The 14939-nt window shown below is 47.2% G+C and overlaps 1 protein-coding gene and 1 long non-coding RNA gene across 2 annotated transcripts; one reads left to right on the forward strand and one right to left on the reverse strand.

Moving 5' to 3' along the window:
• Positions 1-6672: 6672 nt before the first annotated feature.
• On the reverse strand, positions 6673-10878 carry LOC137852274 (uncharacterized). Its single transcript, XR_011093751.1, has 2 exons — positions 10591-10878; positions 6673-9656 (listed from the first exon to the last, which is right to left on the reverse strand). It is a non-coding gene; the product is annotated as an uncharacterized lncRNA (long non-coding RNA).
• On the forward strand, positions 9650-14359 carry C1QL3 (complement C1q like 3). Its single transcript, XM_068673849.1, has 2 exons — positions 9650-10653; positions 13674-14359. Exons 1-2 carry the CDS (start codon positions 10066-10068, stop codon positions 13851-13853), a joined length of 768 nt encoding a protein of 255 aa, XP_068529950.1. The 5' UTR covers positions 9650-10065; the 3' UTR covers positions 13854-14359.
• Positions 14360-14939: the final 580 nt, after the last annotated feature.

The raw sequence follows: 14939 nt of genomic DNA on the forward strand, positions 1-14939 counted from the left end.
TCTCTGTTCCACTTCCCACAGCCCTCATGTGGAGCTAGGCAAGCACACGGCTGCTTGCAGAACCAAATACCCTAACTGCAGCATCCAACTCACCTGAAAATTGCTGTCGTCTGGTGGCAAGTGTCCTCTGCATGATAAATATTTGTTTCATCTTTCCCCTTTGCTGTCTGCTGACACCCTCCATCACATCTTGCAGATGAGTGCGGGTGATGTTTTCCTCCAGACCTTGCAGGTGAGGGAGACATCCTCCATCAGACCTTGAGGCCAGGTGAGGAGGTGGCCCCAAGGAGCTTGTCCTAGTGGCTACAGGTAAGAGCTGCAGAGGATTTCAAGTCCCTGCACCACAGAAGTTGCTCTTATAGGACTGAATTAGATGGCACAGGGACTCTTGCCAACTGACCTGTGGAATTGGGGTGGCCTCATGCACTCTGCCTAGCTGGGAGGGTTTCTGCCCCGTGCTACCAGCCAACCTCTGCATTTGGGGTGTACAAATTGCCATGTGGCCATGTAACAGGATAAATGGTGGTGGTTCTCTGCCCAGAGACATGCCCTGGCACTGCTCAGTATTCCAGTGTAGGCACAATGTTTGGATCCTGTGGCGTGGCTCGGACCCGTCTGCTAGCTCCTGGCTTTATCCATTTCTTCCTTCTTATTTTGGGATTTGGGAGTTAGTTGTACAAAAGCACTGGTCATGCTGTTTTCCTCAGCCCAGACCTGGAACATCTAGTCCTGGCCTTCTGTAACCTTTCCTAGTCCTCAGACCCTTGCACTCTTTGTAAATCATCAGCAGAGCCAAGCAATAGATCACGTTGTCCCCAGATGTTCACAAAATATGTGGTCAGGGCTTCAAAATGAGCCTAAATGTGTTAAGTACTGACAGAAAATCAACTTTTGTCTTCGTTTTTAACTTTTGTAGAGTTGGTCTGACCTGAAGCAACTGGAAGTTAGCTCGTTTAACTTTTTATGTAACTGAAGATAAACCAGAATGAAGAGAATAAGTGTTGTTGAAGCTTGTTGGGAACAAAGAGCTGAGACTAGAGCAGTGTCTGTGGGCCCGTGGGTGTTCAGGGTGTTCCCAAAAGGAGACTCAGGGAACCTGGCACGAGTACCTGAGTACATGGGAGCACAGCAGGAGTGGTCAGCCAGGCAAATGAATCCACCGAGTGACCAGCGTGTCAGTGATGGTTTTGCATTTATCATCCCCTCGCAGCCCTCCACCAGCATCACCCACTGCACTGAACTCTCTCCCCTGAGCCAACACAGAGGGAATCCTGCAAAGCAAACAGAAAGGGCGGCTGAATCCGTCCTCTGTGCTACTCATCTGAAGCTCGGCTACTCCAGACTGACATGCTGGGGCGTAGCGGTGAGCCAGTAAGAATCTCTGCTCATTGGAAAATAAAAAATAAAAAAGTCTGCATTTTTAACTGTCCACGGAGCGTAGCAAGAGGAAGGGAAGTGCAGATATGACGGTGCCACTGAGATATCAACCTGTTGGCTTCAAATCGGCTACGTATTAGCAGTTCAGAACGCAGAAAGTTGTAATAAATGGAGTGAGAAGGTATAGTAACGATGTAATGAAGAACGGAAAGCTATTACCAGGTACGTGTTAAATGCAGAGTAGGAGCTGATTAAATGCATAGAGAGGGAACTCTGACTCGAGGTCTGTAGGCTGATGGCTGGATCCCGTGGCGTCCACGCTTGGCAGTGTGACAGCGTGTTGCTTTCCGCTTGCCATCCTTCCCGAACAGAGGAATCTGAGTGGCAAATCTGGCAGCAAATTGGTTTGTGCTTAAAGCAGTCAGAATTCCTACCTGGTGGGAGACAAATGTTGGAGGAGCAGTTCCCAGACGAGTTGTCTGGAGGGAGAATTTGGTCAAAGCTGTCCTGAGGTTGCCGGCTGTTCACCTGCACCACAGCACCGCACCATGCGCTGAAGTGCAAGGATTCCTCCAGCACACAGCCCTTCTGTGTTGTGCTTTCCTTCTGCAAATCTAATTAAAAAAAAAAAAAAAGCCTAAATATGTTCAAGGCATTACAATCTCAATGCTGTAGTTAAAAAGCTCCTCTCTGGAAGTGACTTTCCCTTTGCAATCCTCACCCACAACAGTCTCCCTGGCTTGTGCTGCACTCCCTTTGCATATCTTTTTTTCTGATTCCTCCCAATGTTTCAAAGAGAAGTGGCATTTGTCAGGACACTCCATGTAAATTCGTCCCATTTTATTCTCTCTCCCAGGAATTAAGTTTGATAAAAGATTCTTTTCTCTTTTACTTATTTAAAGACTGACATTAGTGATGTGAAGTTAATTAAACAGAAGAGCCCAGGCTAAATTCTGCTCTTCCAAATATCAGGGAAACTCTAATACAAGTTCAATGAGCTTCACTGCATGGTAATACGGGAGTGAGCACTGCTTTTAGGCCAGTGGAGTCGCTCATGTGTTAAGTGCAAACGCAGTTTGGCACATCAATTAGCTCAGTAGAGTAACTCCATGTGTACACTAGTGATTGAGAATATTTTCACAGAATATTGAGTATGTCGTCCTCCTTTTGGGTTCTATTTCAACTGCAAAATGCTGGCTGAATTGCAGTAACCATGGGTTTTAGTGTTCTGCTCTGGTTCCCGCAAAAACATGCAGTTTTATGCATGTACATACGTGTGCATGTACATGTGTGAAGGGGGTGTATTATAAAAGTATAATTTCTCACTATATGACAGGAAAAGTCTGGCTGAGATTGTGTCCTTCTGGAGAGTAGAAAATCTCAGTCCCCACATGGTAGACAAGCTCTTTAGCCAGTCACATTCCTCGTCTCACCTGATGCTTTTTGGGTTTGTGCAGTAATTGTGCGTACTAGACTTGTATTGCTACACAGAAAGAGTACCAAGAGCCTAGCCAAAAATGTGTGCACAGCACAAGAACGCGTACATATCTCAGGAAGTGATAAAGGCTTTGATTTTTCTCTCCAGTCTGCATTCTTTTTTTTGTCATTATTGCAAAGTGCATAAATGTAAGTTAAATTCACACGTGCCAAAACCAGAGTTACGTGCAGCATGGGTTAGCCTGTTAATGATGACAGCAGCCGTACACCAAGCTGAGAAGCAGACGCAGTGCTTCCCCTGCATGGCTCGTATCTCTGCAACGCTGCAAGGAAACACCCCGGTCCCTTCCTCAGTGTGCAGGGATTAATCAGTCCCTTTGGGGAGGAAGAGAGTATTCATGGTATTTCACTGGGCCTTGTGACTCTCTAAATGTGATGAAAACCGAGAACCCAACTCCGATGCCAGGTGAATGTGTTAACTTTTCAGCTCTGACTTTTTCAATGAAGCTGCTCCTGATTTGTGAAGGCTCAGGCCCACAGACCTATACAGCAACTTGTATTTTGTTAACACAAGGGCAGATGTCACAAAGTCCTGAGCACTGTTGCCTACCATAATAATCGAGGGTGAAGGAACCAGTGGGATCTTGAAAAATTCCGCTGCGTGCCATGTTGTTGTAAAGACTGTTTGGGATCAAAGAGCCTCCTGCTTTAACAAATGAAACACACGGGAAGAAAAATGAGTGGTCAGAAATAATTGCAATTTGCAAAGTAAATTATGCCATTAACTACTCCAGAAATCAATAATTGGGCACAAAAAGAAAATCAGTCGAGAGGATGACAGAGGAAAAAATAAATCTCTTGGGCAACTTGCCACTCTTGGGAGTTTAATTTTGAGTTCTCCACTCCCAGCTATCCATTCTTATTGCCCATCCATCAACCTCCTGATGAATATAAAGGACTGTGGCGTGGAACACCAGAAGATTGCTGGGCTGGTGTAACAACAGAAGGTGAGTCTGGAGGAGGCAGGGCAAATCGCGGATGACAGTTCAGAAAAGCTTGTCTCTCTTGCTTTTTTCCCCCAACATCTCTCTTTAATAGCAGTGGCAGTCTAATAACCATTCCAGAGGTAACTGGAATCATACTCATGGGCAAATCACCTGGAAATCTCCTCCTGATTGACTCTAACAACTGACATAATTTTTAATAGAGGTGCAACATGATTTATGCCTTTGCTTATTGGTGTAGTTTTAAGCAGGGACAAAGTGGTTGTTTAATCTTACTCCCATGTTAGAGGCATTTATCTTCCATCCCTTTGTGTTTCTTATTTACATCTTCATAAGAATGCCGACACCGTATCCTTCACTATTAGCAGCACTCCTTGATTTAATAGCACTTATGAATATCTGTATATTTGGGGTTTATAAATGAACGTTGGGAGTTCTTCTGTCTGCCTGCTTATGACAGGTTACCTGTGGTGGATTTTGATCAAGAGGGAGTTGAAGGTGGAGGTCAGCCAGGGACCTTGCATGAAAAACTTCTCAGCTGATGACGTGCTTACAGAAGGGGTTGCAGAAGCCAAGACCTCTACATCGAGAGAGCAGTGAGTTATAATGCCTGTCCTACCAGGGTGTGGGGAGAAGAAAAGGGTGTTTTATGCAAGTGCAGCTGACCCAGGCCGAGGGAGGGCTGGAACCTGCCACAAGCAGGCCCTGTCGTGGTCTCTGCGGGCACTGGGTGCCCGGGCTCTTGTGAGGAAGGCTGGGAAGAGCTGTGTAGCACAACTCATTGCTTCCAAACCATTTCCTGGATCTAAAAAACTGAGGCTGTTTGTGGAGGAGGCATTTACCACTCGGTGCAAGCCATTGCTCGGGGGCTGTCCCATCGTGCCGTGGCTCTTGGCGACCTCTTTAGAAGCTGAGGGAGAGAGCCTCGGCAAAGCACAGCTTGGTGCTTGGTGGGGTGACAGATCAGAGGAAGGGTCTCAGCAGGTACAGCTCTACCTAGAGACCGTGGAGCTGATGGTGGGTAACAAACACAGCTCTTGTGGCTGAATTCTGTCACCAGTGCAAGAGCCATCAACTGAGCAGGTGCCAGCGGCACTGGAAAAGAGGTACAAGTATCACTACCAGAAAGTACTGACCTTACACTTGGTGTGCATCACTACAACCACGTATTCTTCCCCTTAGGGAATGGGGAGGGAAGAAGGGAGCCAGAAGACAAAGACAGAGGCAAGCTCGTGGGCACACGTGTGCAAGGAGGAGAGGAGAAACCTGCCAGAACAACCTTTTACATCTGCAACGGGTGGATTAGTCTCTGGAATAAACAAGGGCACATGCAGTCATGAAGATCTTTCGTGGTTAATTGCTGTTGTTTATGTTAGCAATTACCAAGTGTCATATGTGATTATTTTATATCCTTAAAATTGGTCAGTTAAATGGGTAATCTTTAGCTCTCTGTGTGCTTAAGGCTTATTTTTACTTCCACGGTGGTTTTTATATCTGCAGTAATTCAGCAGTCAAAACATGAGTTGGGTACAGATCTTTCCATTTTAATTCCTCCACCCTCCCCTCCAGTAACCAGTCATGTCTGACTGATCTTTTCAGATTAAAAACTAAAAAGGAAAAGATGTGGAATTTATTTGCAAATTCTCCTTGTTGAGCCCTGTCACTTTAGTGACAGCCCTCCCTGAATTCCCCCCTCATTTGGATTTGAAAAGTGCTTGTAACCCTTTTGAGACCAAACACATTTTCTTTGAGTCATTCTCCTGTTTGATTTCAGGGCCAGAGACTGCTCGTCCCGGTGCTATCAAAGGGCGTTATTAATTGTGAAAAAAAACTTAATCTACATTATTTTCAATCACATATATACACGCACAAGAGGCTTAAATCCTTGAATAGCAGAGAACATCTTGTTGAAAGACTCCATACGTTCACAATGACAGGTAAAAGCTTCCAAATAATCAAAATAATTAGCAAAACATTTTTTGTACACAGAAACTGAGTTTCCCTGAATGAGTATGAAATCCTTAAATTTGTGAGGGAAGCCAGTGGGCAACCTCCATCACTATAAATGCAGATGTTCTTCAGTGCTGATGGAAACAAATTTCTGGCAGAGCTCTGTTCGTGCTGCCTGTACCCAAAAGGGGAACGGGAGCCTCTCCAAGACCTATGGCATGAAATATTATCAAGATGGGTGCATAGAACTGAAATAGGGACAGGAATGGCTTAGGATAGCAGCAATGGCATTTTGACTGCTCATCATGGCACCTTTGAGCCATCTATGCTGATACGAATATTTCCCCCACCTATATCATGACTTTATCTTGTAGCATTGAACCCGACTGCCTGTTGGAGTGAGTGCACGTTGCTCTTTGGCCACACCCCAGATGAATTTGGCCACTGAATTTACCCAGGTTGAAATGCTGACCTTCGCATACATGTTTCAACCAGCATTTCTAAAGATACAGCATAGCAACGCCTGAGGTTTCACATTGATGGGAATTCAAAATGCTTGTCTAAACCAATTTTTAAAGAGTTAAAATATAGGCAAAAGCCAAACAGATGCAGCTAGGAGTGAGCAGAAACCAGGTGGAACTTGGCAGGACATTTTTACAGTCCTTTGCTTGGCACATGCCTTGCTCTGTCTCACTCCTGCTCGCTGGAGCTGGTGAAGGGCTGCCCTTTCTTACAGACTTTTTTTTTCCAGGCTAACCCTTTGGATTTAGCATCACAAGCAGAAGGAGCCATTTTGTGTCAGGCAAATGCGTAACTTCTTGTTCAGTTTTCTCCGATTTTTCTCTATCCTAGTGCTGAGGCAACAACACGTGCTTTCTCGCACACGCAAGTGGAATTAACATGCATGTTACGCTCTGACATCTTTGAGGCTCCGTATGAACACCAACTAATTAGTCAGTAGGGGAAAGAGCTGTGGGCAGGCTGTTTCAGATGGCAGAAGCTGCAGGGGATGCAGCTTACACGCCGACTGCGGGGCTGAATGTGTAAAGGCCCCAAGAGAGCGGGGAGGTAAGCAAACAGGTGGAAGGGCTAGGGCAAGGTGCAAGGAAATGTAGCGCTGATCACCGCAGCAGCCGGCCTGGGTGTAATGGCTTTGTTGGGAATGGGCTGGCAGCCTTGGTTTTTAGCATGGAGAGGAGATTGCATTATAACATAAATGGTACCCAGGCCTTAATTACAGTGACTTGATACTATGGCAAGCCACTTCAGGAAAACCAAAGTCCCATTGTGAAAAGACGTTTCCACATTTTCCTTAACTTTGTTCTAAAGTACTGAGACCTCCAGTGCGCAACTTTTCAGCCCATTGGTTTTCCGTTCTTGGTTTCCTTGGAAAAAATATTTTTCCTTGAGATGTAAGGATGCTCTGGTAACTAAAGCACTGGTCCAGCACTCACCATCCCAGGCTGTGTTCCTGGCTAACACACGGTGTTCGTGGACAGCTCCGCACAGGGGCTCAGCTCACCCTGTGCTCTCTGTTCTGCTTGCTTACACCGTGATTTCTGTGGCTGGCTCATGGACCTTCTCTGAGAGAAAGTCTGCAAGTCTCGAGTGAATGAGCACAGAGACTCCTGGCAATCTGCAAGAGGATAAAACTGAGCAGTAAGAAGGTAAGCAGGACCTTGCTTTGAGAAGCAGGCTTATCCTAGCTGGAGTAAGGGTACACTCGGCAAGCCAGTGCCCAGGTTCCACCCAGAGTCACCACGGCTTGACAGAGCGCGATGGGTTTGTGTCTCTTTGAGGACAGGAGAAGAATTGCTGCCTCCCCAGTATGTCACACGGCTGTTGCAGTGGAGGTTTACGCACGTCCTGATGTCATGAAAACCTCCCGGGTTCGAGATGACTAAACACAGCACCCCAAGGGCCCAGCTCCAGCCTGAGACTGACCTGTCTCTCCCGGCACAGCTTTTTTTCTTCCTGCAAGGACGAAAGAGCGGTGTTGAAAGCCCTCTCCTGTGGGGTGAAGAGAGCGATGAGATATAAATATAATCCTCCAAATGTGCTCAGCTGCCTTCCTGGGTCTTGAGCGGCAGCCCTTTGCTAAGGGAACGGGCGAGCTTGTGTCAGTACCAGATAAAGAATTTTTTAAAGACAGAACATTAAAGAAAAAAAAATAATAAAGAAAGAAAAAGGGTGGGTGGGGGGAGATATTTACGAATGTGTGAAATGGAAGCTTTATCAGGAGTTTTGTGGGGAGATAAGGAGCTGGGCTGGCCCATCTCTGCACAGTGCGGACACACTCACTGCCTTTGAGTCTCTCAGGAAAGAGCAAAAGGAGCTGCTGACATTTCTGCTTAAAAGGAAGAATCAATGAATCTTTGTTTCCCACTGCCTGCTTGTTTGACCTTATTGTGTTGTGGAATAGAAAAGAAAGAAAAGAGAACGGGTAAGGGGAGAGGGGATTCGTGCTAATAAAATCCAAGACAAGATCACAGCCCTCTGATCATCACTGGAGATGCTATTATTTGGTTGCTGTCCTATTTGCTGCCATTGCTCATTTCGGATTCCTGCCTTGCTGTAATAAGTCACACTCTTTCCAGCCATCATCCCTGTATTGACAGGCAAATGTCACCCACGTTTGATTGACGTCCATTGCTCCTGAATACAGAAGTATGATTTAGGAATCAATTCTGTTTGTTTATTTAAACAGCTCTTTGTGTACCTTGTGTATTTGTGAGCAGGACAAGTTGCTTAATATTTTCTCCGGAGAAATGCCACTAATATTGCACATTCACCTTCCTACCCTGTCACAGAGGTGCCCACCAGCTCTTGGGGGAGGAGAAACCTTTCACCAAAGGAAGAAAAAAAAAAAAAAAAAAAAGACTCAACAAAACACTTTGCTGCCGTGAAGTTAAGCCGGAGAGATGCTTTCTCTCAGGTCCAGGCATCTGTTGATCTGCAGACGCCCCACGCTTTCCTTCGGCTTCTGAACGAAAGGGAACTCTTTGCCTTGTGTCACTTTGCTAGCAAAGCAGTGGCTGGCTGTGACACCGGGAAACACTGCAGCCGGCTATGAGCACGTCGCCTTCACTTTATGAACAGAAACTTCTCCGCATTGATAATTGTAATTGGGGAGGGGGGACGAGGGAGACCCGACACTGTGAGAGATGCTGATGTCTGCTACCGCGCGTGGTGGGAGGCATATTGTCAAATAACTTCCACTTGGACACCCGGTAACTGTAAAGCATCCCCGCGTTTGCAGTGATATTTCCCAGCAAGTGCTAACATGGCAGGGTGGCCTCGGGGATGCGTTAAGCAGGAGGTGGATTGACCTTTTAATTCTCGATCGGTGACCTGAAGGGTGCCCAGAGGCTGCTGAGCAGATCTCTTCCTTTCGGTCTAGCTCCAGAAAGAGCTGTCATCAGGCGATGCAGCTAGCGAGTGAGCCTCACGATTTCACTGCTCATCCGTTCACGGAGGGAGGAGGGGGGGGGGGACCGGGGAGGGGAGAGAGAAGGGAGGGGGGGAGGAAAAAAAAATATATATTTCCCACACTGCCAGAGTAATGCCAAACTCTCTGTGAGTGGGAAGAGCAGAGCAGATGCTGGAATGAGATGCCAAAGCAGCTCCCCTTTCCCCTGCGCTTTTGGGTGCCTATAAATTGCTCCAGCGCGCTCGTCAGCCTCCTCCTCTCCTGGCAGGTGGCACCCGGGCAGGATCCCGCTCGGCTCCGGCTCCGGCAGCGCTCGGCGGTGCGGGCTCTCGGCAGCAGCAGCAGCAGCAGCAGCAGCGGGGCTGAGCCCCATCACCTCTGCGGGGAGAGAGGAGGGAGAGAGCAGAGAGCGGGGCGACCGCGGCAGGCAAGTCCCAGGGAAAGTTGACTCGGACTGACTGGCACAGCGTGCGGAGAGAGGAGGAAAAAAAAAAAAGAGAGGAAAAAAAAAAAAAAAAAAAAAGTCGATCGCCGGCGGGAGCATAAAAGTGAGGGCGGCCGGCGAGCAGGCAGCTCTCCTTCCTTCCTTCCCTCTGTCCGTCCATCCGTCCGTCCGTCCATCCCTCCTCCATCCATCCCTCCTCCTGCCCCCCCCGGGCCCTCCGGGTGCCCCGCAGCCGCCTCCGCGGCGCAGCCCCCCCCCAGGGGAGCCGGGCTCGCTCGGGCTCGGCTTTTTTTCGGCTCTGAGGAGGTCCCCGCTCAACCAGCAAGATTTTGTCCAAAAGCAGGCAAGAGGATCGCCCTGCGCTGAGCCGGCTGGTGGGCAGCAGGCGGCGGCTGATCGCGGCGGGCGCGCTGGGGGTGGTGATGGTGCTGCTGCTGGTGGTCCTCATCCCCGTGCTGGTCAGCTCGGCCGGCACCTCGGCGCACTACGAGATGCTGGGCACCTGCCGCATGGTCTGCGACCCCTACGGCGGCACCAAGGCGCCCAGCACGGCGGCCACGCCCGACCGCGGCCTCATGCAGTCCCTGCCCACCTTCATCCAGGGCCCCAAGGGGGAGGCCGGCCGGCCGGGCAAAGCCGGGCCCCGAGGACCCCCGGGGGAACCGGGGCCGCCGGGGCCGGTGGGGCCGCCGGGGGAGAAGGGCGAGCCGGGCCGGCAGGGGCTGCCCGGCCCCCCCGGGGCACCGGGGCTGAACGCGGCGGGGGCCATCAGCGCCGCCACCTACAGCACCGTGCCCAAAATCGCCTTCTACGCCGGCCTGAAGCGGCAGCACGAGGGCTACGAGGTGCTCAAGTTCGACGACGTGGTCACCAACCTGGGCAACCACTACGACCCCACCACCGGCAAGTTCACCTGCTCCATCCCCGGCATCTACTTCTTCACCTACCATGTGCTCATGCGGGGAGGCGACGGCACCAGCATGTGGGCAGATCTCTGCAAGAACAACCAGGTGGGAGCCGGCAGGGGACGGGGGGGGGCTCGGGGAGCCCCGAGGGGCCGGGGAGCAGGCGGGGAGCGGTACCCGGGCAGGGCCGGGCAGGGCCGGGGGAGCGGAGCGCAGCCCCCCCGCTGCCAGCAGCCCCCGGCCCCGGGACGGCTCCTGCGGGCGGTGGCTCCTCACAGGGAGCCGGGAACGGAGTTAACGAGGGCAGAGGCTAATTCAATTAGGAAATGTCTGCCGTAAATACTACGGGAGCAGGGAAACGAAGTGCCCCGTGGTATATTCACTCCCAGGTGAAGGCAGTCCCGTCCACCGCGGGGATACCGTTTTACGGGCAATTAAGACATTAACTCATTTTATTTATTTATTTATTTTTGTCCCTATTTGTAACGCGTTTTAAGGTGTTTGCTTTCCCCAGACCTGCTACTTTTTTTAAAAAATAAAATATTAAACGGAGCCTGGAGTCTAAGCGCCCCCAAGTATAACCGCTCCCGGTACCAGACATCAGGCAAATTAAACCGATTCAAGGGGAAAAAATAGAAAAGGGGAGGGTTTCTAGGCATGTACGTGTGCATTTTTATGCTAGGATAAATACTTAGGTAAATAAAATTGTCTGAAATCGACAGCTGGGATGCGGCAGCGCTGCCTTTTGGTTACGGTCCGTGCCCGGGACGCGAGCCCCGCGTGGTGTGCGGGGAAGCTCGCAAGTTTTGCCAAAAAAAATCGCTTAAACGGCGCCTGACGGGGCTGACACTGTAAAGTCGGTGTTTTCCAACAAAGCAAAAGCCGTCGGCAAGCGGGAGCCGTGGAGGCAAACACAGCTTTCCCACGCAGTGCCTCCGAGGGATGCCGAGGTGCCCGGCGCTAACACCTCGCCCGCTGCCTGCCGGCTCCCCGCGCGTCCCAGCGCAGCGCTGGGAGGCAGCAACATACACGTATGTGCTGCCCGAGTGCTTTAATTTCCAGATAGCTACACTGACACAGAGGCACGCTGAGAAGTCATCTGAGACCCTCCTGCCAGGCTTTGAGAGGAAAAAATTAGGCTGCCTCACCCATCGAGGTGAAATACTGGAAAACAGCACGCTGGGGTGTGCAGGACGTTTGTCACCATTCCCATACCTGCACTTTACTTTCCAGGCTTTTGAATCCAGGTCCCTTTTCTCCCTCTCCAGCCACTGTCTCAGGTCTTACAATGAAATGTCCATTATATGCAGTGTCCATACGCTGACCTCCTCACGACAGTCACAAACACGGTTTGAATTCGCTTTTACTATCCCCAGCAGTACAAAATTTTAGAGAAATCCACTAAGCAGCATTTAATTATGGTCTGCGTGGAAACTAGGAAAGTAATTTAAACCATTTATTTTTGCCAACACGCAAGATAACGTCATTTTATGTGAAAGTTTGTCTCCTTCAGCTGTAGCCCTTTTACTCCTTTCCATTTTGCCCTTTCCATTTCTATTAGCACTACAGCCTCAGCCCACCTTATCTTCTTTGGAGGGCATTTCTAGGGTTAACGGCCCAGAGCCTTCAACTCCACCCTGCTAGTCATTAATCCAGATGAAATACCCTGTGCTTAGAATTGTTATTGCTAAAACACTAGCAAAATAGGTGCCCTCTGTAAACAATACCAGGCGATTGGGGATCAAGAAGTCCTGAAATAGATGTGGTTTATTATCATGCGATGCATCAGTTTAAATTTGCAGCCTGTCAAACCTCTGCAAGATTTTCAAGCCCTTCTCACTCATACAGGATGTATAAAGAAATGTATAAATAATTTCCACCTACAGTGATGTTTAAGCTGCATAATACCACAAGATCCTCCATGGTAAAGACATCCCCCCCCCGCCACCTTTTAACATTTCAATATTAATGTGAGTCCGTATCACATGAAAGTTTAATTTGGAAATTTATCATTTAAACTTTGAAAGGAATCCATAGAAATTTGTGACTTATAGCCTATTTTTTCAATTCAGAACAGATAAAATCCCACATATAGTACGCCAAGTCATGCATTATTACTTAGTTCAGGTTTGCAGTGCCACTAAATCACTTACTGCTCTGTAACTACACCAGAACAAAGACAAGCAACAAGCAGATGATGTGATATAAATCTCATACAACTAAGTTTAAATATTTTAACAAATGGGGTCAAATTATATATAAATGATTTGGAGACTTACAATGCCACAGACTATTCCTTGCTGCAAACCAACATGCATCTACTTCCAGTTTGCTACTAATGTCAGATTTAATCAGCTGTGGAATAGCAAGGGAGAAAAAAAAAAAAAAAAAAAAAAAAGCATATGTTTAGGTGAAAGTTGCAAATGAAATTAGAAGCCCTCCATTGCTTGTAAATTCCAAGAGCTCTCAAAGCAAACAGCGACTCGCCCATGATTTTTCAAATATGCATCTTTTGCACTACACAGAAATTAAATGTTTGTTTAATGAAATGTGGCATTAACAGCTTTTCCAAGCCCTGACTAGATTACCTTACCTGCCTGTGTGCATTGGAGCGAGCATGTGGGTGTGTGTTTTTTTTTTATTTATTTCTCTTTACAGCATGATACTATTAGCAGCATGACAATAAATCGCCTCTGGAAACACTCCAGCCTGGTACCAGTAGGGCCTCACTGTGGACCCTCACCAATGTCAATCAATTGTTCTGCTGAAATACAAGTCACACCAGTGTAAAATGGGCACGCGACCACATTTGGTGCTCCCAACTCTAGCTCTTACTACACATGTATTTAAAAAGGCACAAAATATTTACGGGATATAAAATATTAAGCAGTTTTGTATTGATCAGAGGACTGAGAAATAAGCAGGTTATTGCTGTAGTTTCAAATACTGTATTGTAGGAGAAAATAAGCAGTGCCCATAAGAAAAAACAAAAACTACAATGAACATTATTAGACATTGAAAGTGTCAATGTGTGCATGCTGAATCAAATCCTGAGGCTATGCTTTAATTTCACCATGCAGGAAAATTATCAGTTTTCTTAACCACTCCTTATGTATTTTATGTAGGTTCGAGCTAGTGCGATTGCTCAGGATGCTGATCAGAATTACGACTATGCCAGTAACAGCGTGGTTCTTCACTTGGAGCCCGGAGATGAAGTTTACATTAAATTAGACGGGGGAAAAGCACACGGAGGAAACAACAACAAATACAGCACATTTTCTGGATTTATTATTTATGCCGACTGATAACCAGTAAAAAGACCCACCAGACCAGTCCAAAAACGAAGCTCGCTCTTCTAAGCAATGGATTTGCGTGGCAAAAGTCAATGAAACAAGCACCCCAGCAGAGATCGACCACCGAACACCTCACTAGTGGGGAAAAAAGTCGAATGCTACCTGATGCACATCTGTACGACACAGAGAAACCTTATGTTAAAAAAAATCACTAAGCGAGTTAAACAGATGTGTGATCCACTACCGCCAAAGCAAATACTTCCTCATTGTTAGTGTCCATGTGAATGAAGTCCTACACAGGTCAAATTTTTATAGGAGAAAAAAATAAAAACAAACCACTAAAGACACTGAGCTACTTCTTCAGTGTATATGATACTTGGATGTGTTATGATCTTGCTGCTTTATCCATACTTCAGCTTTGGTTCTTGTGACTTACTCGCTAACAATGATGCTTAGAGTCCACTCATAGTGTGGTGAGGAATGATTTTACAATAAAAGGAAGAGGTAATCGAAATATACTTTCTCTCTCCAAAGGAATTGTTTGCCTTGTACTTTTCTTATTCTTCCACTTAAAACTAGAAAGTAATCAGCTTCAAGCCTTAACTCAATGTTCCTGCTTTGTAGGTTTACATTAGACTTTTAACATAAAGTCAAACCACCGGAGTTGTTTAAATTTTGTCTTCCCCTTAGCTATGTTCTAAAAGAAAAAGAGGGGTAGAAGAAACACTTTTTTTTTTCTTTTTTTTTTTTTTCCTGAAATATTTAACAGCTGACAAACTATTCTATTGGACCAAATCCCCAATCACACTGAAGCCAATGGCAAAACTCCCATTGATGTTAGTGGAAAGAGGATTTGGCTCTTCATTTGTAAACATGTGTAAATATATAGTTAGCCAGTTTTACAGGCCCATCCTTGATGGTTAGTTGTGTAAATATTTAGCAAGCCTAGCATCCACATCCTCAGACCAAGGTCAAATGTTTTCTTTGCAGCAATTAGTCTTCATTAGTCCTTCAACACTTAGACTGCACTTGGGTACAATTTGTAATAAAATAGTAATGACAGCATACTGCAGATGTTCAATTAGAATTTTGTAGGAA

The sequence above is a fragment of the Anas acuta genome, chromosome 2 (assembly GCF_963932015.1).
Source record: "Anas acuta chromosome 2, bAnaAcu1.1, whole genome shotgun sequence".
Taxonomy (NCBI): domain Eukaryota; kingdom Metazoa; phylum Chordata; class Aves; order Anseriformes; family Anatidae; genus Anas; species Anas acuta.

Bases quoted from the DNA above. Each gene is read 5' to 3' on its own strand.
- C1QL3 (XM_068673849.1), top strand. From the start codon at position 10,066: ATGGTGCTGCTGCTGGTGGTCCTCATCCCCGTGCTGGTCAGCTCGGCC. The intron at 10,654-13,673 runs GTGGGAGCCGGC...TATTTTATGTAG, and splicing joins ATCTCTGCAAGAACAACCAG to GTTCGAGCTAGTGCGATTGC.